At 60.6% G+C, this 21,053-nt stretch overlaps 1 protein-coding gene and 1 long non-coding RNA gene across 5 annotated transcripts; both read left to right on the forward strand.

The window, feature by feature from the left end:
* Position 1: 1 nt before the first annotated feature.
* On the forward strand, positions 2-1,034 carry LOC134737116 (uncharacterized). Its single transcript, XR_010121704.1, has 2 exons — positions 2-79; positions 773-1,034. It is a non-coding gene; the product is annotated as an uncharacterized lncRNA (long non-coding RNA).
* Positions 1,035-4,325: 3,291 nt separating this feature from the next.
* Positions 4,326-21,042, forward strand: PLCB3 (phospholipase C beta 3). Of its 4 annotated transcripts, none has more exons than XM_055237830.2 (31): positions 4,326-4,566; positions 7,242-7,319; positions 7,575-7,643; positions 7,731-7,871; positions 8,067-8,146; positions 8,229-8,282; positions 8,374-8,449; positions 8,553-8,653; positions 9,509-9,675; positions 9,751-9,897; positions 11,590-11,830; positions 11,995-12,079; positions 12,168-12,354; positions 13,125-13,345; positions 14,531-14,627; positions 14,712-14,796; positions 15,084-15,208; positions 15,539-15,693; positions 15,781-15,942; positions 16,630-16,729; positions 16,823-16,927; positions 17,141-17,232; positions 18,066-18,219; positions 18,305-18,340; positions 18,422-18,614; positions 18,997-19,150; positions 19,237-19,313; positions 19,426-19,515; positions 19,606-19,663; positions 20,306-20,392; positions 20,474-21,042. In XM_055237830.2, exons 1-31 carry the CDS (start codon positions 4,468-4,470, stop codon positions 20,675-20,677), a joined length of 3,720 nt encoding a protein of 1,239 aa, XP_055093805.1. In that variant the 5' UTR covers positions 4,326-4,467; the 3' UTR covers positions 20,678-21,042. The 4 variants fall into 4 exon arrangements, with proteins under 4 accessions (XP_055093805.1, XP_055093841.1, XP_055093730.1 ...); XM_055237755.2 differs by having other exon boundaries at positions 4,329-4,566; positions 13,140-13,345; XM_055237866.2 differs by lacking the exons at positions 7,242-7,319; positions 7,575-7,643 and adding an exon at position 5,785 and having other exon boundaries at positions 7,786-7,871; positions 13,140-13,345.
* The last annotated feature ends 11 nt before the right edge of the window (positions 21,043-21,053 follow it).

Here is a 21,053-nt window from a genome sequence, read left to right on the forward strand (position 1 = left end):
GTCCTCATTGAGGCCATCTGAGAATAGGGGCCATCTGAGAATGCAGGGGAGTGGACATCGTGTGCAGACAGGGAGTCTGGTGAGGAGACGCTGCGGTCCCCGATGTCCAGGTCCTCCAGCCCTCGGCCAGCGAGGGGCGAACGGGCTCCTCCGCACGGACCGACACGTTGACTGGGCTTCTGGGAAAGGAAGAGTGGAGAAGGCGGGCAGGAGCTGTCCGGGTCCCTAGACTCTCTGACTAGCAGGTCCCACGCCCCCAGCGGAGGAAGCCAGGGCTCGGGGTGAGCGGTGGCACCCGGCCGGCCCGAACGGCCAACCCCGGGCAGCCACCGCCCACCGGCAAGATGGCGCGAGGCTCGGGCTTGTGGGAAACGGAGTCCGCGCCCGGCGCCGCCCCTCCCCCGCCGTGCAGCAAGGCCGGGAAGCGCAAAGTTGTTTGGGGCGTCCTCTGCGCCCCGCGACCCGGGTGCGCACAGAGGGGGAAACTAAGGCGCAAAGAGCTGGGCAGTGCGGGGGCCGGGACTCATAATAATAAAGACGGTAATCGCGGCTGCCCCTAGGAGCGTGCGTCGGGACCGCCGCCCAGTCGGCTCCGCAGAGAGGGCGCCGTGCTGGGGCTCCTGCACCCCCGCCCTGCGGCTTCTCGGTCCTTCACACCGCCCTGGCCCACCTCCAATAAGCCGACGGCGCATCCCATTCCCTCCCCCTATTTGATTTTCTGCATCTTTAAATGGTCTCATTCATTCATATATTGTCTGTCTCCCACTTCTAGATTGTGAATGCCGCGGGGCTGAGCCCTGCGCCGACCTGGTCTGCTGGTGCTACCAGGCTTGAACGGTCTTCAGATCCACTGCTATTAGGCAAATTACCTGGCTCCCGCTGAACCCCAGCACCTAGAACTATGTCACACTCATAGTAGGTCGCCGCATTGGTTGAACAAATGATTTTGAAAGAATGGATGGCTTCCTCTGTGCCTGCATTTCCTCAGAAGGTTGTAACAAAGATTAAATAGGAAAATTCGTGGAAAGTTCAATTACTACACCACAGAGGTTAATTAAGTCGCACTGCTAGATGAAACGGGAGATGAGACTTTGAACCCAGGCTGTGTGGCTCAAACCCCCTGACACGAAGTCTCTACTCAACCTCCTCACTTCCCTGTAGACACCACCCAATAAGGCTGCGCAGCTCCCGGGGAAGTTTCTGTGGAAGGCAGGCTCACCTTGTACCATCCCAAACAGGGTCTTGGATCTGAGAGGCAATGTTTCTGCTCCAGCCCCTCACAGACACTCTGGATGTTGTGGGGGGAAGCCCTCTGTAGCAGGTGGGGTTCAGAGATGGATTGGGATTGGCCCTGGGGTCACACAGCTGGGGCTGCATCCAAACTCCAACCCAGGATGTTGGGCTCCTCCTTTGCCCTATAGTCAGAGAGAAGAGACAAAGAGAAGACAGAGGCTGGGCATTGTGAGGGCGATGGGCTCACAGGGCTCAGTTCAGGGAAGGGTAGAGTGAGCTGACCCCTCCCCTTGCCATCCCTCTCCTCTGGCCTCAGCCTCCCTTCAGCCAGTCTGGGTGCCGAGGAAGGGCTGACCCTCGCTCTTGCGGATTAGGCAGGATCCACCCTCTCCACCGGGAGCCCCATCCGTGGCCTGGCCTCCTGCCCTAAGCCTGGCCTGATAGGAGGATCACTTTACCCCAGTCCAAATTCCCCACCACACCCCACCAGGCCAGGCCAGGTCCCTCTGAACCCAAGCATTGTTTGTTCCTTGAGGGTGCACACAGATTAAAGGGGGAAGACCCTCAAACAGGCCCTAACGCCCAACAGCTTCTGTGGAAGTGGGGTCTGCAGGCCATGAAGACCTCCAGCCCTAGCTCTGCCCCCAAGATGCTGTGACCCTGAGTACTGACCTTTCTGTCTGTCCTCCCTCAGGGTTGGTGTGAAGGTCTCCAGCCATGTCCATGTCCACAGGTCAGGCATTCTTTCTGACTCTGCCTCTTTCCCCCCGGGCGCCACGCCCAGGCACACCCAGATTCCTGTCCAGTTCCCATGGCTATCCACCCGAGACCACTTGGTGCAGGTGGGCGTGCTGGCCTGCCACCTTCTTGGAAGCTGGGCCACAGAACCTTAGCCTTGGAGTAGAAATACTGGGTTCAAATCCTGGCTCTGCCCCATGGGCTGAGAGGCTGTATGCAAGTCACTTACCTGCCCAGAGCCTCTTCAGGGGTCTTATGGTCCTGACCTCCTGTGGTTGGGGGCCCATGCCCAGCCCTGGCCCTCCTGCCTGAGCCCTACTGGGACTGGAGTGTACCACTGCTCCTCCTCCTTCTAGCCTCAGTCTGTGGCCTCCCAGCCCTACCCCTTCCAGGGCCCCAGCCCCCGTCCATTAGAGTGCATCCTTGAAGCAGAGGCTCTGGGGAGGGTCCTGTGGGTCAAGACCGCTCCTTTAATCAACGGTAGAGTCCGGAAAGGCTGCCTGCCTTCACCATTACTGCCTGCTGAGAAACCCTATTACCATTACCAAGGATGGAAGAAAGTGTCTGGGAAGGAAGGAGCCCTGTAATGGGGGCTGCCCTGGCCTCCAGAGACACAGGGTTGGGGGGAGGAGAGAGGCTTAAACAGGTGCCTATCCTGTTTTTTTCCCCAAGGAGCTGCTGCCCAATGGTTCTCTAGCCCAAGGCCTAGGGCCCACAGCTCAGATCCCCTAAGCTCAGGCCTTGGCTCCAGGCTTTGCTAGCCCTGGCACAGGCTGGAGGTTCCACTGTCCCAGAGTTGACCTATGCCCTTTCCTCACTCCCTGGTATACCCACAGCTTCCAGCCACTCATGTCAATTTGGCATCTCCCACCCATTTGCTTATGTATACAACAATCTTTAGGTTCTGGACAAGGTGACGGAGGCACCTAGAGAGACTAGGTTCTGCCACTAGCAAGAGGCTGCTAGCAAAAGCTGGACTTGAACTCCAGCCTGTGAGGGCAGAGGCCAAGCTCTACCTTGTATGGTTCTGTTTTCCCAATGAGGTCTAGAGGCTCCTGGGCCTCAGGAAGTCGGAGGGTTGAAATTCTCCTAAGAAGCTGTGTGACCTTGGGCAAGTCCCTTCCCCTCTCTGGGCCTCAAGTGGAGATCATAATCACACCCCACAGGGCCAGGGCTGACAGCGAGGAGATCCGCCAGGTTAGAGTTGATGGAGAACTTGGCGGGGTGTGGAGGAAGGCCAGGGCCAGGCAGGGCTCCTTGTGGGGGTCTCAGAGCCTGGGGCAAAGGGGCCTGCAGGGGAGCTCCTCCTCGGCTGACCCCTCCTCCCCCAGAGCCAGCTGCATCTCTTTCTGGGTTTCTAGGTGACTTGGCTGGCCCCTCTGGATGAGTTCTACTTTAAACCTGCTGCTGTTACTGCCTCTGTATTGGGGGGGCTCCCACAGGGGCCCCCAGGCAGGAACCCCCCCCCACCAGCTAAGCCCTGCGGGAGGGGCTGCAGCCCCCACCCATCCCATTGCCCATGCGCCTTCCCCGCTCCCATCTCTGGAACGCAGATTTCAGGGCACCTGCTGTGGGCCAGGCACTGCAGAGCCCCTCCTCAACCCTCCTGTCTGGGGACACCCACAAAGCTTCTGACCCCTCTGGGCAGACAACAGCGTCCCCCCCGCGGTTCCCAGCCAAGAGGCTCACAGTCAGGCTCCAGTCATGGGAGTCTGCGGCAACAAGAAGGGGGCTGTTCTAGGGCCTACTCTCGAAGACCAGGATGCTTGGGTCCTCAAAGGAGGTGGCAGGCGCCCGGCCTCCCTGGGCTAGGGACGGGGGAGGGGTGCCTGCCGGCGGGAGGTCCATTAGCAGGCTAAGTGCTCCCAGGGAGGGGGGACCGCGCAGCATAAGAGTGGGTGAGGCGAAGCCAGGGCGGGGGGCGGGGGGAGAAGCTTTTCCTGCATTCAGCTAAGTGCGGCAGAAGAGGGTGGGCGACAGGGCTCTGCGGCGACCCCCGGCCCAAGTCCAGCTCTCCACTGGTACTGCAGCCCCCGTCGCTCAGAAACCTCAGTGGGCTGATCCCGGACCGCCTTAAGCAGCGCCCTCTACACCCAGTCCCTCCAGCTGCTCCCCAACAGCCACTTCGGCCCCCAGCGCCCTCCTTCCACCACAGTCCTGAAGAATCAGGTCCTGCTGAGCCCCGCAGCAAAGCCCCCGACCCGTCCGCGGGCCCCTGCCCCAATCCCCGCCCAGGCTGCAGTCGCCGGCCCGGCCGCCAGGGGGAGCCGACGCGGGGCGGGCGGGTCCGACGCGGTGGGAGGGGGCGGAGCTCGGGAGGCCCCGCCCCGTCCCCGCCCCGCCCGGGCCCCGCCGAGGCTCTGGTCGGTCCGGGACAGACTGGCGGGCGGGCGGGCACTGACGCCGCGGGGCCGGAGCGGGCCGCGCGGTGGGAGCAGCGGCGCCGTCGGTCCCCGTCAGGGCTCCGTGGGTCCCCGACCCGCCCCTGGTCCGGCCATGGCGGGCGCCCAGCCCGGCGTCCACGCGCTGCAGCTGGAGCCGCCCACCGTGGTGGAGACCCTGCGGCGCGGGAGTAAGTTCATCAAATGGGACGAGGTAAGCGCGCGGGCCCCTGCTCCGCCCAGATCCCGGGACTCTTTCAGTCAAGCTCGACCAGACGCTGGGGACCCCCACCCCAGCCTCGCCTGCCTGTGGCGCCACCCTCATCCCAGCCTGGCGGCGCCCCGGAAACTTAAGTCCCCGATCGTCTCCGTAATGAAGACTTTGTCCCCCCAACTCCCAGTCCCTCAGCTCTGGAAAATTTGGCTCCACTCCTTGGCGCAGAGACTTTGAACCCCAATAAACCCCGTCCCCCTGTTTTCTATTCGTTCTTCCCACCGCTCCCTGCCAGACTAATTCTGGTTCCCCGATCCTGGCCTGTTCCCCAGACCCCTGCCCAGCACTAGACTCCCCGGCTGCAGGACCCTGACCTCCAGGCTGGCTCGGGGCATCCTCATTCTGGGTGTGTGCCAGGGCGCCCCTACTCTCCCCGGTGCCCTGCCTGAACAGTCCTCGTCCATTCATCATTTTTCCCCCTGTTCTGGTTGGCACCCCTTCGCCCTGCTTCTGGATCCCAGCCCAGCTCCCTGCTCAGATGGGAGCACCCAGTCACTCCCTAGTGGAGACTTTGCCCCCCAAGTTCCTCCACCCCTGGGAACTTTGCTCCCCACTCCTCAGGCTTGGGACCTTGAACCCCAATACATCCTGGCCCCCCTTTCCCTGTCCTGCCCCTGGTGCTTCCCAAATGCCTGTGTCCCCACCTTCGGCTGCCCATCCCCATCCTGGGTCCCCTCTTCTGCCCCCTGGGCCCCCTCCTTCCCCAGGGCCTCCACCCGGCCGGCCTGAGCTTCCTCGCGGCTCCTTCCCAGTCAGGCCACGGGCCTGGAAGACTCTGGGCTCTTTTCCGGCTGGGTGGGGCCCGGGGTAGGCGTGGGAGCTGGGGGGAGGAGATGGGGGCGTGGCCTGAAGTGGCAGGTGTGCGAGGAGGGGTGCCTGGGTGCCCCAGGGGCCGGGGGAGACCCCTCCCCCCAGGCTGGCCTGAAGGGAAAAGTTTCTTCTTTTCCTTCCACTGTGATAAACCCAAATAAGGAAGTGGGAACAGGGAGAGGGCCCTGGGGGTGGGGTAGGGGGTGCTGACAGAGGCTTGGGGCAGGAGAGCAGGGGGCCTGGGCTGCCTTTGAGGTCCAGACCCCTGGGGAGAGGTGGGAGGGAAACATTAGGGGCAGTACCCATAGACTCCCCTCTCTGCACACCATTCGGGGGCCTCAGGCCCAGGGTAGGGTTGGGAAACCCGAGAGGGGCTGGGGCTGGGTGTCAGCACACTGAAGTGGGGAGAGGCCCATGCATCCCCAAATTTTGGGGGCCTTCTGCCCCTTCTGTTCCCAGATGAACGCCCATCTTTTGTAAGCAAAGCCTGCCATGGGTGGGGCTGGTGCAATCCCTATTCTCCAGAAGAGGAAACCCAGATCTGGAAAGCAGAGACTTATCCCAGGCCCCACAGTGGGGTGTGGCTGAGGCCAGGAGCTGGGAGCCTGGCAGAAGTCTCCGCTCCCTGCTTCCCAGGTCACAGGACACTGCAACCACACTGCCTGCAAGCAGGTCCTGGCTCCAGTGACCTCGGGCAGGCTACGAAGTGTCCCTGTAACTCAGTGTCCTCATCTGTAAAATGGGAGTGACAACAGCACATGCCTCTTAGGCTGGTTAGGAGGCCTTCGTGTGCTCGAAGATGCTAGGTGCATAGAACTGTACCTGGTGTGCAGTAGGGGCGGTGTGCGTACATGAGATGTATTGATAATAATAATATTGTCCACCAGACACTGAGCAGCATTTTGGGGGTGGCACCCAACATGAGGTGGGATCTTTTTCTGTCTGGAAGAACCTGGAATAGGAGGGTTCTACCTGTAGTCACTTGGTCACTCTGGCCCTGGCCGAGTCTAAGCCCTGGAGGACAGCCCCTCTGGCTGCTGGTCCTGAGTCACACGAGGTGGCCCTGGGAGTGTGCCAGGGACCGGGCCCTTCTCAGAAAATGGGGCTGGCATGCACTTCCCTGCCCCCTGCCAGCTGCACGGCTGTTTGAGAGAGGAAGAGCTCACTGCCCGGTCCTGAGAGTAGGGCAAGTCCCCTTCTAGGGGGACTGTTCTTCTGTAAGATGGGGATGAGCTTTGAGGCTGTAAGGACCCCGGTAGATGTGGTAAGGTGGATAATGAGCTTTGAGGCAGACCAAGGGGCCATCGTGGTGTCCCAAGGGATGCAGAAGGGCAGTGGGAGTCAGACTTCTCACTTTCATGCCTTAAACATTCTGTAGTGGGGTGAATTGGGGGGCTGCCACTGTCACAGAGCTCTCAGCACTTCTGGGGAAACTGAGCCCAGGATGGGGGCTGAGGACCCCTTCCAGGGGGTGGGTCAGATTTCACGGGTGGAGAAGGAAGGGCAAGGTGTCCTGGCGAAGGGAACATGAGAGAAAGCCCTGGGAAAGGTCAGGTAGAATCCTAGGGCCAGAGGGAGGTGAGGCTGGGAAGAGGCGTTGGGGTAGGTGTGACACTGAATGTCACACCTAGGACCTTGGCTTTGTTCTGAGGGCCACAGGCAGCCACACACGACCTGTGGACTGGATGAGGTTTCGTCTTAGCTCATGGGCAGGAACTCTGGGGTGCATGATGGGAGGGCCCCAGGGACCAGGCCTGCACCACAGCCCTCACTTCCTGACCCCTGCTGCCCTGTGCTGTCCCCAGGAGACCTCCAGTCGGAACCTGGTGACCCTGCGTGTGGACCCCAATGGCTTCTTCTTGTACTGGACGGGCCCCAACATGGTGAGGGTGGCCACTGCTGCAGCTCGCTCAGGCCAAGGACCCCCGTCCCAGACCCCTGCCCTGCCCGTGGGGGTGGGGCCCGGCTGCAGGCTGACCTCTCCCACTGCTGCCCAGACAGGAAGTGCTCAGGGCAGGAGCTGAGGCTGGGGCTATAGCCAGGGGCTGGTCACTCCCTGGCCTGGGTAGGGAGCTTGGAGGCTCCTGGCTATCGCCCTGCAGCCTCTCATACCCAGCCCGGCATCTGGTTCCCCCCAGGAGGTGGACACACTGGACATCAGTTCCATCAGGGACACACGGACAGGCCGGTACGCCCGCCTGCCCAAGGTGAGTGATGGAGCCTGGGAGTGAAGACCACAGTGAGGCTGTGAGGCCTGGGAGCCCCCTCCTCACCCTTCGCTGTCACCTACTCAGGACCCCAAGATCCGGGAAGTTCTGGGCTTTGGGGGTCCCGATGCCCGGCTGGAAGAGAAGCTGATGACGGTGGTGTCTGGGCCAGACCCGGTGAACACAGTGTTCTTGAACTTCATGGCTGTGCAGGATGACACAGCCAAGGTGGGCTGGCACCAAGGGGACGAGGGGGGAGTCACTGTCTTATTCCATGAGTTGGCCATCATTTACCGAACACCTGCTGTGTTCTAGGCTGCTCTGTGACCTACTGTGTACCAGAGACAGTTGTGGACCTGGGTTGTGGCTGGGCAGCCCCTCTGTCCCCCACTCACCGCCTCCCCGTGTATACTGGCCCCCCAGGTCTGGTCCGAGGAGCTGTTCAAGCTGGCTATGAACATCCTGGCTCAGAACGCCTCCCGGAACACCTTCCTGCGCAAAGCGTGAGCCCCAGGCCACCCGAGGGGGAGCCGGGGGGTTCACGTGGCCCTTTTCAGGGTGTGACCTCTTCATCCGCCTCACCAGGTACACGAAGCTGAAGCTGCAGGTGAACCAGGATGGTCGGATCCCCGTCAAGAAGTGAGCACCCCTTCCCCCAGCACCTTCCTCCTGCCCTGACCTTGGTGACCTTTGTCCTCCACTGACCCTGAACCCCTCCTGCCCGCATCAGCATCCTGAAGATGTTCTCAGCAGACAAGAAGCGGGTGGAGACTGCGTTGGAATCTTGTGGCCTCAAATTCAATCGGGTGTGTGGGGTGGGGACAGGGGCAGGGTGGGGTGTCATGGTGGGCACCCACCCTTCCGGGGCTGGCCGCCCCGGCTTCTCACCCCACATTCCTCGACCTCCAGAGTGAGTCCATCCGGCCCGATGAGTTTTCCTTGGAAATCTTTGAGCGGTTCCTGAACAAGCTGTGTCTGCGGCCGGACATTGACAAGATCCTGCTGGAGATGTGAGTGGGCCCGGCCTGCCTCACAGCCCCTGTGCTCTGTGTTTAGTTTCTGCTTAGTGTGCCTCTAGCTCAATGGGGAGAGGGGAAACTGGTGGGCCGGGTCCTGGAGCGCCGGGGGGCGGAGGGGTGCCCAGGGAGAACCTGTCGATGATGTGCCTGTGCTCAGAGCCGCCATTTCTTTTTTTTTTTTTTTTGAGATGGAGTCTCGCTCTGTCGCCCAGGCTGGAGTGCAGTGGCGCCATCTCGGCTCACTGCAAGCTCCGCCTCCCAGGTTCACGCCATTCTCCTGCCTCAGCCTCTCCGAGTAGCTGGGACTACAGGCGCCCGCCACTACGCCCAGCTAATTTTTTGTATTTTTAGTAGAGACGGGGTTTCACCATGGTCTCGATCTCCTGACCTCGTGATCCGCCCGCCTCGGCCTCCCAAAGTGCTGGGATTACAAGCGTGAGCCACTGCGCCTGGCCCAGAGCCGCCATTTCTGCCCCTCAGTTACAGGCAGCTCTGGGCTAACCCTGTGCCAGGGTTGGTTTAATCAGCCCACTGTGCAATGGGGTCCAAGGCTCAGGCATGTTGTGAGGTCTGGAAGCAAGGGGTGGTGGGCTGACCACTTGGCAGCTCCTAAGCCCCGGTTATTGCCAGTGCCCACTAGTCTGCTGCCTTGACAATCCTGAGTAGTCAGGAGAGTAAAGGGGGAAACTGAGGCCCAGAGGTTGGCCATGACTCACCCAGAGTCCCACTCACTGGGTGCCAGATCCAGGGGCAGGCCTTCTGACTCCCATGCCCAGGGCAAGGGCTTGGCGAGGGGGTGGGAGCCCTGCGAGGCTCCGTCCTGACCCAGCTTCCTGTCCCCTCCAGAGGCGCCAAGGGCAAGCCATACCTGACGCTGGAGCAGCTCATGGACTTCATCAACCAGAAGCAACGCGACCCAAGACTCAACGAAGTGCTGTACCCGCCCCTGCGGCCCTCCCAGGCCCGGCTGCTCATCGAAAAGTATGAGCCCAACCAGCAGTTTCTGGAGCGAGGTGAGCTGGCCGGGGTGCATGTGGGTGGGGGCAGGTGGGACCCCAGCTGACCCTGCTGATCCCCTCCCACCCCAGACCAGATGTCCATGGAGGGCTTTAGCCGCTACCTGGGAGGCGAGGAGAATGGCATCCTGCCCCTGGAAGCCCTGGATCTGAGTGCGGACATGACCCAGCCGCTGAGTGCCTACTTCATCAACTCCTCGCATAACACCTATCTCACTGGTGAGCGCGGAGCAAGGGTGGCGCCCGTGACCTCTGCCCTGTGACCCTTGCACAGCCCCACTCCTCCTGGGGCACAGTCCTTTTGGCCCATTTGCTCATTCATCGGCCAGTGCTGGGGATGCAGGCAGGGAACAGGCAGCCAGCCCTGACCAGTAGGGCCTCATGGTGGCTTTCCCAGGGAAGGGCTGGAACAGCTTGTGTTAGGGCCTGCAGCAGGAGAGACTGCAGGGTGCATTTTTTTTTTTTTTTTTTTTGAGACAGAGTTTGGCTCTTGTTGCCCAGGTTGGAGTGCAATGGCATGATCTCGGCTCACCGCAACCTCCGCCTCCCCGGTTCAAGCGATTCTCCTGCCTCAGCCTCCCAAGTAGCTGGGATTACAGGCATGTGCCACCACTCCCGGCTAATTTTGTGTTTTTAGCAGAGATGGGGTTTCTCCATGTTGGTCAGGCTGGTCTCAAACTCTCGACCTTAGGTGATCTGCCCACCTCGCCCTCCCAAAGTGCTGAGATTATAGGCATGAGCCACCTCGCCCAGCCTGCAGGGTGCTTTTAAGAGGCTGGAAGGGGGTTGGGTGCGGTGACTCATGCCTGTAATCCCAGAACTTTGGGAGGCTAAAGCAGGCAGATCACTTGAGCCCAGGTTTTGAGACCAGTCTGGGCAACATAGCATGACCCCATCTCTACAAATAATTTTTAAAAAATTAGCTGGGCATAGTGGCGCATGTCTGTGGTCCCAGCTGCTTGGGAGGCTGAGGTGGGAGTATTGCTTGGTTCTGGGAAGGCTGAGGCAGGAGTAAGCTGTGATTGCACCACTGCACTCCAGCCTGAGTGACAGAGTGAGACCCTTTCTAAAAAAAAAATTAAATAAATAATAAAAAAGCAGAAAGGAAGCTGGTGGGGCAGGGTGCAGAGTGCTGGAGATAGGTGCCTGCTAAGAGAGGGAGAGCAAGGCAGGGCTAAGCCCAGGGGCCTAGAGGTACTTGGATTCATCCTGAGTGGGAGGGAGAGGCTTTTTGGAGGGTGAAGCAGAAGAGGTGATGTGACCTGATATGATATGTTTTTAGAAGGATGATGCCAGCTGCTCTATAGAGATTGGATTGAGGCCAGGCACAGTGGTTCACGCCTGTAATCCCAGAACTTTGAGAGGCTGAGGCGTGTGGATCACCTGAGGTCAGGAGTTCGAGACCAGCCTGGCCAACATGGTGAAACCCCGTCTCTACTAAAAATACAAAAATTAGCCAGGCATGGTGGTGGGCAGCTGTAATCCCAGCTACTTGGGAGGCTGAGGCAGGAGAATCGCTTGAACCAGGGAGGCAGAGGTTGCAGTGAGCCAAGGTCGTGCCACCGCACTCCAGCCTGGGTGACAGAGCGAGATTCCGTCTCAAACAAAAAAAAGAGATTGGATTGGAGGCAGGGAGGCCTGGAGTCTTCCACACAGAAGGTGGTGTGAGCTGTGCCAGGGCTGAGGTGGGCGGAGGGAGTGAGGAGAGGGAGGGATTGTTGAGGCAGTAGGGAGCTATAGTGAGTCTCAGGGATGACTCCCAGCTCACGCTGGTGGGATGGACAGGTGGTGGGTATCCATCTGAGAGACGGAGAGCCCTCTGCAAATCCAGCATGGCCTGGTTCCAGGTGGGGCCGGGGTGGTGAGGAGCTGGGCTGGTGGGCGGCCTTGGTGACGGAGCGTCGTCCCCAGCGGGGCAGCTGGCTGGGACCTCGTCGGTGGAGATGTACCGCCAGGCACTGCTATGGGGCTGCCGCTGCGTGGAGCTGGACGTGTGGAAGGGACGGCCGCCCGAGGAGGAACCCTTCATTACCCACGGCTTCACCATGACCACGGAGGTGCCTCTGCGCGACGTGCTGGAGGCCATTGCCGAGACTGCCTTCAAGACCTCGCCCTACCCCGTCATCCTTTCCTTCGAGAACCACGTGGACTCGTGAGTAAGCCCCTGGCATGAAACCCCATGGACCCGGGGACAGCCCTCCCACCTCAGCGCTGTTGGACTGCTCAGGGACCTCCAACCCTGCGAACTGTCACTGACATGTCCTGTAGACCCCAGCTTCCCCTGGGGACCTCTGACCTCTGACCTCGGTTCCACAGGGCAAAGCAGCAGGCAAAGATGGCTGAATACTGCCGCTCCATCTTTGGAGACGCACTACTCATTGAGCCTCTGGACAAGTACCCGGTATGGGGGCTCGGAGCGAGGGGGGTGGCGTGGGGGCCAGGGTGCTGCAGACCCGGTCCAGGGCCCTGACTCGTCCATGCCTGCCCAGCTGGCCCCAGGCGTTCCCCTGCCCAGCCCCCAGGACCTGATGGGCCGTATCCTGGTGAAGAACAAGAAGCGGCACCGACCCAGCGCAGGTGGCCCAGACAGTGCCGGGCGCAAGCGGCCCCTGGAGCAGAGCAATTCTGCCCTGAGCGAGAGCTCCGCGGCCACCGAGCCCTCCTCCCCGCAGCTTGGTAGGCCCCAGCCCGGCCCGCCACCCTGACCTGACCCAGCCTCTGGCCTCATGCTCCAGGCGCCGTGACACTTCATCCCAGACCCCCAGCCCATCCTCCCGCCTCGCTGCACGCCTGTTCCCACAACCGGCCTGTCTCCTCACCACCTGTCAGCTGGTGTGGGGCCTCTGACCCCTGACCTCAGGTGCACGTCTCACTGAGCTGCACCCCAGCTCCTGACTCCCAACCTCAGCCTCTCACCTCTCAGAGCCTTCCCACAACCCGGTGATGGCTCCGAAGGCTGACCTCTGACCTCAGTAAACCACATCCCACACTGGGTGTGACCTCAGGCCCCTAAGCTCGCATTGAGTCCACCTGCCCAGTTGGTTATCATTTCAGCTGACCTCTGACCTCTCACCCCTGACTATTCACCTCACTATGCCCCCTCCTTAGACATGGCTGTGACTTACCCCTGACCTGTAACCCCTCTATGTCATCCCTTACCCTGCTATTAAGGCTGTGGTACGCTACTTCCTGACTTCTCACCCCACTGAACCACCCTATCTACCTCCCTGCTGAATATCACTTCAGACCTTTACCTTTGACCTATGACCCCTCTCAACCACTACTGGGTTTAATACCGCCTGACCCCTGACCTCTTGGCCTCTCCCCAAGCCACACTGCCCTGAGAGTACCCCTTGAATTCCCCACTGAGTCACCTCTGCACACACTGGGAAAAACCCCTCCAGGCTTCCTAAGCAGCTGTGTGGTCCTGACCCCTGACCCTGTAGCCCTGTCCTCTGCAGGGTCTCCCAGCTCTGACAGCTGCCCAGGCCTGAGCAATGGGGAGGAGGTGGGGCTTGAGAAGCCCAGCCTGGAGCCTCAGAAGTCTCTGGGCGAGGAGGGCCTGAACCGGGGCCCCTATGTTCTTGGACCTGCTGACCGTGAGGATGAGGAGGAAGATGAGGAAGAGGAGGAACAGACAGACCCCAAAAAGCCAACTACAGATGAGGTCAGGCCCACAGAGTGGGCAGGTGGGGGAGGTAGCATCTATTTACCTCCCAGGGGGCTGGGTCTGACCATCAACAAGACTGACATCAACCCTGCCTCCTGGGGCTCAGTGTGGGTGTGAGTGAAGGTGGGAGGAGGGGTCTTCAGTCATCAGGCATGGAAACAAGCATACAGTTCTGCTGGTGAGGTGGCCCGGGAGGTTCGAGTTAGGGCACAGAACTGGCAGAGGACAGGGAGTCTGCCCTGGGCAGGGAGGTGGGGCAGGGAGACCTCAGGAAGGGGGGACACCATGTGCACAGGTCCTGGGGCAGGGCCAAGGGGTGCAGGAGGCAGGAGCATTGTCATGGGGAGCAATGAGTAGCTGTGAGGACTAGTACAGAAAAAATCAGTCTGAGCTGGGCGTGGTGGCTCACACCTGTGATCCCAGCTACTCGGGAGGCTGAGGCACGAGAATCCCTTGAACCTGGGAGGTGGAGGTTGCAGTGAGCTGATGCAGTGAGCTGAGATTGCACCATTGCACTCCAGCCTGGGCTACAAAAGGAGACTCTGTCTCCAAAAAAAAAAAAAAAAAAAAGGCATTGGTATAAAGACAAAGACAATTACTGGAGCAATTAGTGAAATTTAAAGATGGACTACATATTAGATAATGTAGATAATATGTCAGTGTTTTGTTTCCTGAATTTAATTATTGGAGTTATAGAAGAGAATGTCCATATATGCTGAAGTATTTATGGGTAAAGGGTCATGATGTCTGTAATTTACTCCCAAATGATTCAGTAAAAGTAATGATAATTGTAACACCTATATGGGCCAGGCGAGGTGACTCATGCCTGTAATCCCAGCACTTTGGGAGGCTGAGGTGGGCGAGTCACCTGAGGTTGGGAGGTTCAAGACCAGCCTGGCCAACATGGTGAAACCCCATCTCTACTAAAAATACATAAATTAGTCGGGCAAGGTGGCGGGCGCCTGTAATCCCAGCTACTTGGGAGGCTGAGGCAGGAAAATTGCTTGAGCTGGGTGGTGTCCAGGGCACATCAGTGAGACCCCAGGGAGAAGATTGTCGGCACCACCAGCAGTGTGTGTATAGTGGTGGGAAGAGGGTCAGCACCTCCTTCATGGGGGGCAGGTGAGGGAATGGCCAGCTGTGGCGGGAATGGCACTGCTGACCCTGGGTTGGGGCCCATAGGGCACGGCCAGCAGTGAGGTGAATGCCACTGAGGAGATGTCCACGCTTGTTAACTACATCGAGCCTGTCAAGTTCAAGTCCTTTGAGGCTGCTCGAAGTGAGTAGGGGTGGGTGGCAGGCATGGGAGCTTGCCCAGCTCAGCCCTGCCAGGTCTGACGCCCTTTCTTGGCTCACCCCTAAGAGAGAAACAAATGCTTCGAGATGTCGTCCTTCGTGGAGACCAAGGCCATGGAGCAACTGACCAAGAGCCCCATGGAGTTTGTGGAGTATCCTTTGAAGGTGCTGTGGGCGGGCAGGCCAGGGTGGGACCTCGGAGGCCGGCTCTGATGTTCTGTCCCCACATGTGCCACCTGCACAGGGTGCTGGCCCTCCGGCAGCCCTCCTGCACCCTAGCCTGGGGTTTGGGCAGGTCCAGGCAGTCTCAGGGGACATGGCTAGGCTGAGAAATGGAGGCCGGGTGTGGGGGGTCACAGGAGCACCTTGGCTGAGGCTGGAGGTGGAGGCTGACAGGGTGGGCCCTGGCACCTGTGTGGCCCCTGACCACCAACCTCAGATACAACAAGCAGCAGCTCAGCCGCATCTACCCCAAGGGCACCCGCGTGGACTCCTCCAACTATATGCCCCAGCTCTTCTGGAACGTAGGGTGCCAGCTTGTTGCACTGAACTTCCAGACCCTCGGTGAGCCCTGGCCCCCTCCATCTTGACCCCGGCCCTCAATCTTACTGACTTCTGACCCACGATCCTGCTGGTCTTGCCTGAATGGACCTCTGACCCTGTCTAATCCCAGATCCCAGGGGAACCCAGCCCCCGACTCACCCCGCCTCCTGCCCTTGGCTGATGCCAGATCCCTCTCCTGTCTGATCTGTTCTGGATCTGGACCCTGCTGCCATTTGAGCCCACCCCTGACCCTGGACCTTGGATGCCATCTGACCTGATGATCTCCCATTCCCCACATGGCACCGTCCTGCCTGATCCCTGGCCCTGCTCGACTTGCCCATGGCACCCCAGATGTGGCGATGCAGCTCAATGCGGGCGTTTTTGAGTACAATGGGCGCAGCGGGTACCTGCTCAAGCCGGAGTTCATGCGGCGGCCGGACAAGTCCTTCGACCCCTTCACTGAGGTCATCGTGGATGGCATCGTGGCCAATGCCTTGCGGGTCAAGGTGGGGCCTGGGGGGAGGCTCAGGCCAGGGGTGTCCTGGGGGCAGGACTCTCAGCATCCACCTCACCCTCCTTGGCCCACCCCCCAGGTGATCTCAGGGCAGTTCCTGTCCGACAGGAAGGTGGGCATCTACGTGGAGGTGGACATGTTTGGCCTCCCTGTTGACACGCGGCGCAAGTACCGCACCCGGACCTCTCAGGGGAACTCGTTCAACCCCGTGTGGGACGAGGAGCCCTTCGACTTCCCCAAGGTGAGCCTGGCCCCCGCACCCGTCCAGGCACAGGCAGATCCAGCCCAGACCACCCTGGCTCTCAGCTGGGAGAACAGGAACCAGGCACACCGTTGGCGACTGGGGATCAGAAATTGGGGGGCGCCATGGGTCCCCCAGGACCTGCCTGTCCGAGCGTCAGGCTCCCTGCCTTCCTCAGGGTAAGAGACCAGGGTGAGAAGGTGAGATGGGGGTTGGGGGGTGTCAGCTAGACGTCTTTTGTCCCCTGCAAGGAGTGGACACAGCCTGCCCTGTTTCCGAGGCAGGAGCTGAGGTCACAACCCCAAGCTCATATGCGCTCTTCCGCACCCCGCAGGGCCCTACATGGACGCGGCCTCTGCTCCCAGCCTGGGCGCGTGTGTTCTTGGTTTCCTGCTCATGGCTCACTCCCGTTTCTAAATTGGTGATGACCAGAACTGTCTATGGGGGCCCTGGAGGGGCCTGGCTGCCTGTCATCTTGCCTCAGGGTCTGATGGCTGCAGTCATCCATTAGGCCAGGACATGAAGTGGGGTCAGCCATCAACTTAGTGGCGATGGTGACTGATGGTCAGTAGGTCAGCTCTTCTGAAGGTCTGCTGTGTTAGGCTTTGATGGCTGTGGTTACCTGTGGCCTGGTAGCCACAGTGGCCCAGGGTCAGCCCCGCGGCTCAGCTCCAGTCTGGCCCACAGGTGGTGCTGCCCACGCTGGCTTCACTTCGCATCGCAGCCTTTGAGGAGGGGGGTAAATTCGTAGGGCACCGGATCCTGCCTGTCTCTGCCATCCGCTCCGGTGAGGCCTTGGTGGGCTCTGGGCAGCACAGCGGGCAGTGGGTAGGGCTCCCACCTGGCCCAGCAACCCAACCTTGCCTTCCTGCCCACACAGGGTACCACTACGTCTGCCTGCGGAATGAGGCCAACCAACCGCTCTGCCTGCCAGCCCTGCTCATCTACACCGAAGCCTCGGACTACATTCCTGACGACCACCAGGGTGAGCTGGGGGTGGGCGGGGCCGGCCTGGCCAGGGAGTGTGAGGGACAAGGGCCACCCCCAGGGCCTGGGAGTGGCCAAGCTGGATGGCCCCAACTGAGTAGGGAACAGATCCGAGGACAAGTTCAGGAATTCCTCATTGAGACCAGAGGTGGCGGGTGGGGGTGGCCTGGGGGTTCTGTCTCTGAGACCCTGGCCTTCTGCCTCCCCCCAGACTACGCGGAGGCCCTGATCAACCCCATTAAGCACGTCAGCCTGATGGACCAGAGGGCCCGGCAGCTGGCCGCCCTCATTGGGGAGAGTGAGGTGAGCTGGGGCAGGGCAGGGCTCAGGCTCACTGTGACCCAGGGGGCCGCTGGACACGACTGCTGTGGCCATGTGAGGAGGGGGCTTCTGGTCTCTCTCGCGCAGTAGGCTTGGCAGCCCTAGGATTTTGAGGAGATGAAAACCACCCATTTGCATTCGGGAGGCCTTCAGGTCAGACCTGGGCTGGAATTCCTCCAGCTCCATGCAGGCTCGGAGTAGGGGTACAGGGGTCCCAGCCACTTCGTCAGGGCAGTGCGAAGCCACAGAAGCTGTTCAGACATGGTGTCCTGGGAGCCATGAGGAGGGCAGTGGCTTCCGTGGGGAGGGGTCAGGCGCAGAGGTTCACCTGCGCTTCCAGACCCAGTCCCCCGGGGGCCTGCGGCAGGCGGGCGGAGAGAGATGACTGCAATTAGGGCTGCCCGGAGCTGTTAGCGGAGAGGCTGGTGCCCACTCTGCGGTTGAGTCCTCTGTTGATTTAATCAGGAGCTGAGCAGCAAGGAAAATGAGCGACTATAGGCAAGGCTGGGGTACATGGGCAGGGGAGGAGAGGAGGCTTGGGGCTGGGCCGGGCCTTTCCAGAACAATCTGGGAGTTCCTGAGCACATGCAGTGGGCTGGCATTCTGTTATCTTCCCCACAGCCCATGTGGAAAAGGGGTCTAGAAAGGCTTGATTTATAGCTCTTCTCATGCAGACAGCCTCCTGTTACAGAGCAGCCCAACAGTGGCTTGGACTAAGCGAGGCTGACGAGCGCTAGGAGCCCCAGGAGGTGGTAGAGGACAGAAGGGTCTGGAGGGAACATTTCTGGAAAGAGCATTCTCCTTCCTCCCTATAGGCTCAGGCTGGCCAAGAGGCGTGCCAGGACACCCAGTCTCAGCAGCTGGGGTCTCAGCCGTCCTCAAACCCCACCCCTAGCCCACTGGATGCCTCCCCCCGCCGGCCCCCTGGCCCCACCACCTCCCCTACCAGCACCTCCCTCAGCAGCCCAGGTAAGGAACGGCCTGGATCGGGGGTGGGCTGCGGGGAGGCACCCCACCACCCTGTCCAGCTCCTCACAGGGCCTCTGCTCCCCAGGGCAGCGCGACGATCTCATCGCCAGCATCCTTTCAGGTAGGGGAGGGATACCTGGAGGCGGGGGGCTGCCTTGCAGGTTCTCCCACCCCCCACCCACCTTTGCTCTGCCGCTCCCAGAGGTGGCCCCCACCCCGCTGGACGAGCTCCGAGGTCACAAGGCTCTGGTCAAGCTCCGGAGCCGGCAAGAGCGAGACCTGCGGGAGCTGCGCAAGAAGCATCAGCGGAAGGCAGTCACCCTCACCCGCCGCCTGCTGGATGGCCTGGCTCAGGCACAGGCTGAGGGCAGGTGCCGCCCGCGGCCAGGTGCCCTGTGAGTGTCTGGGCCACCTGTGTGCTATGTGTGCTGGGTGCGCTGATGTGAACATGGGGGTCGGTGGGCATGGAGAGATGGCAAGAGCCGCTCCTTGACCTCCAGGGAGGAGGGTTCAGTACAAGGACGGAGGAGGCTTTCCATACCAGGCGTCCCTGTGTCCCCCAGGGAGTGACATCTCTTTTGAAGTCCGTGAGGAGCTTGTTGTCCAAACAGGCTCCCATCACTTGGGTGGAGCTAACAGGCCTCCTGTTTTGCATAACAGACCTGGCCCCATGGGATGGTGTCTGCCATCGCTTGCCAGGATGTGCCCCCCTACACACCCTCCCCATCCCAGTCCATGTGACGGACCCAAGATCACCCAGAGGGGTTCTCCTCGCAGAGGTGGGGCCGCTGATGTGGAGGACACGAAAGAGGGGGAGGACGAGGCAAAGCGGTATCAGGAGTTCCAGAACAGACAGGTGCAGAGCCTGCTGGAGCTGCGGGAGGCCCAGGTGGACGCAGAGGCCCAGCGGAGGCTGGAACACCTGAGACAGGTAGGGGGCCTGCAGTGGCCAGGGAAAGCCTCCTGGATAGACCTGTCATCAGCCCGGCGTCACCTGTCGGCTCCCTGTGTCCACAGGCTCTGCAGCGGCTCAGGGAGGTCGCCCTTGATGCAAACACAACTCAGTTCAAGAGGCTGAAAGAGATGAACGAGAGGTGAAAGCCGAGGATTGTCTATGGGAAGAGCTGGGGACTTCTAGTACCAGAAGGAGGGCAGAGTCTGTGCTTCTGCCGCTGACCCCTCCTCTTCCCCTGCTGGCTTCTCCAGGGAGAAGAAGGAGCTGCAGAAGATCCTGGACAGAAAGCGCCATAACAGCATCTCGGAGGCCAAGACTAGGGACAAGCATAAGAAGGAGGCGTAAGGGCATCGGGGCCGGGGGCCATCTGGGTACTGGGGAGGCAGGGCAGGTGTCTGGGCCCCGAGCCATCCTGCGTTGCTCCTGTGCAGGGAACTGACGGAGATTAACCGTCGGCACATCACTGAGTCAGTCAACTCCATCCGTCGGGTGAGTCAGCCTCCCAGGCCACCCTACCCCACCTCCCTTCCTTCACTCATCAGACACCCGTCTCCGTGCCTGGCCTGGTGCCACATTGCCCTCAAGGTTCTTCTAGAGCCTTTCTCAGGTGCCCAACAGCCCTGGGGTACCCACATCATACCCAAAGCCAACTGTTTGTACCAGTGCCCCTGGCTTTGGTGTCCTTGGGCCCAGTCCTCTCACAACCCTGATACATCACCCTGGGAGCCTTCGCCCACCTGACTTCTTTATTTTTCTTTGAGACAGAGTCTCGCTCTGTCGCCCAGGCTGGAGTGCAGTGGCGCGATCTTGGCTCACTGCAACCTCTGCCTCTTGGGTTCAAGCAGTTCTCTTGCCTCAGCTTCCCGAGTAGCTGGGATTACAGGCATCAGTCACCACGCCCGGCTAATTTTTGTATTTTTAGTAGAGATGGGGTTTCACCATGTTGGCCACGCTGGTCTCGAACTTCTGACCTCAGGTGATCTGCCCACCTCAGCCTCCCAAAGTGCTGGGATTATAGGTGTGAGCCACTGCGCCCGGCCTCGCCCACCTGACTTCTATACCCAGCCAGAGCCTCGAGGCTCTAGCCCTTCCCTCAGGGCCCCTCAGCTGAGACCTTGCCCACCCCTGTAGCTGGAGGAGGCCCAGAAGCAGCGGCATGACCGTCTTGTGGCTGGGCAGCAGCAGGTCCTGCAACAGCTGGCAGAAGAGGAGCCCAAGGTGAGGCCATGGGCGAACAGATGGGCAGACGGGGTGCAAGGCAGCCAGGCCTCGCCTGTGATGCCCGTCCTCCTCCCACAGCTGCTGGCCCAGCTGGCCCAGGAGTGTCAGGAGCAGCGGGCGAGGCTCCCCCAGGAGATCCGCCGGAGCCTGCTGGGCGAGATGCCGGAGGGGCTGGGGGACGGGCCTCTGGTGGCCTGTGCCAGCAACGGTCACGCACCCGGGAGCAGTGGGCATCTGTCGGGCGCTGACTCGGAGAGCCAGGAGGAGAACACGCAGCTCTGAACTGGCTGAGCGAGGTGGCCACAGGGCCAGGGTGGGCGCTGGGTGGAGGGCAGGAAGCAACGACACTAATGCTTTTTTTTTTCTTTTAACTTTTTATCTAGAAATTTTATTTTTTTAAACCCGGGGCAAGTACCTCAGCTAACTCCCTTCATCCTCCTGGGGCCCCTCCTTCCTGCCCTCAGTCTTAGGTTAGGGCCCTGGTCAGGGCTTTGCACCCTGTGACACCCACACCCTCGAGCTAGCAGTGTCTCCTCCCTTCCCCGGGAGAGCTGGCTGGAGACTTGGAGCTCCGGGAAATAGGAGTCACATTTTTTTCTCTATTCTTTGGGGATTTTTTTTACATGAATAAAAGTGGATTTCAGGGACCCTGTGTGCA

This window comes from Symphalangus syndactylus, chromosome 1, assembly GCF_028878055.3.
Source record: "Symphalangus syndactylus isolate Jambi chromosome 1, NHGRI_mSymSyn1-v2.1_pri, whole genome shotgun sequence".
NCBI classification, from domain to species: domain Eukaryota; kingdom Metazoa; phylum Chordata; class Mammalia; order Primates; family Hylobatidae; genus Symphalangus; species Symphalangus syndactylus.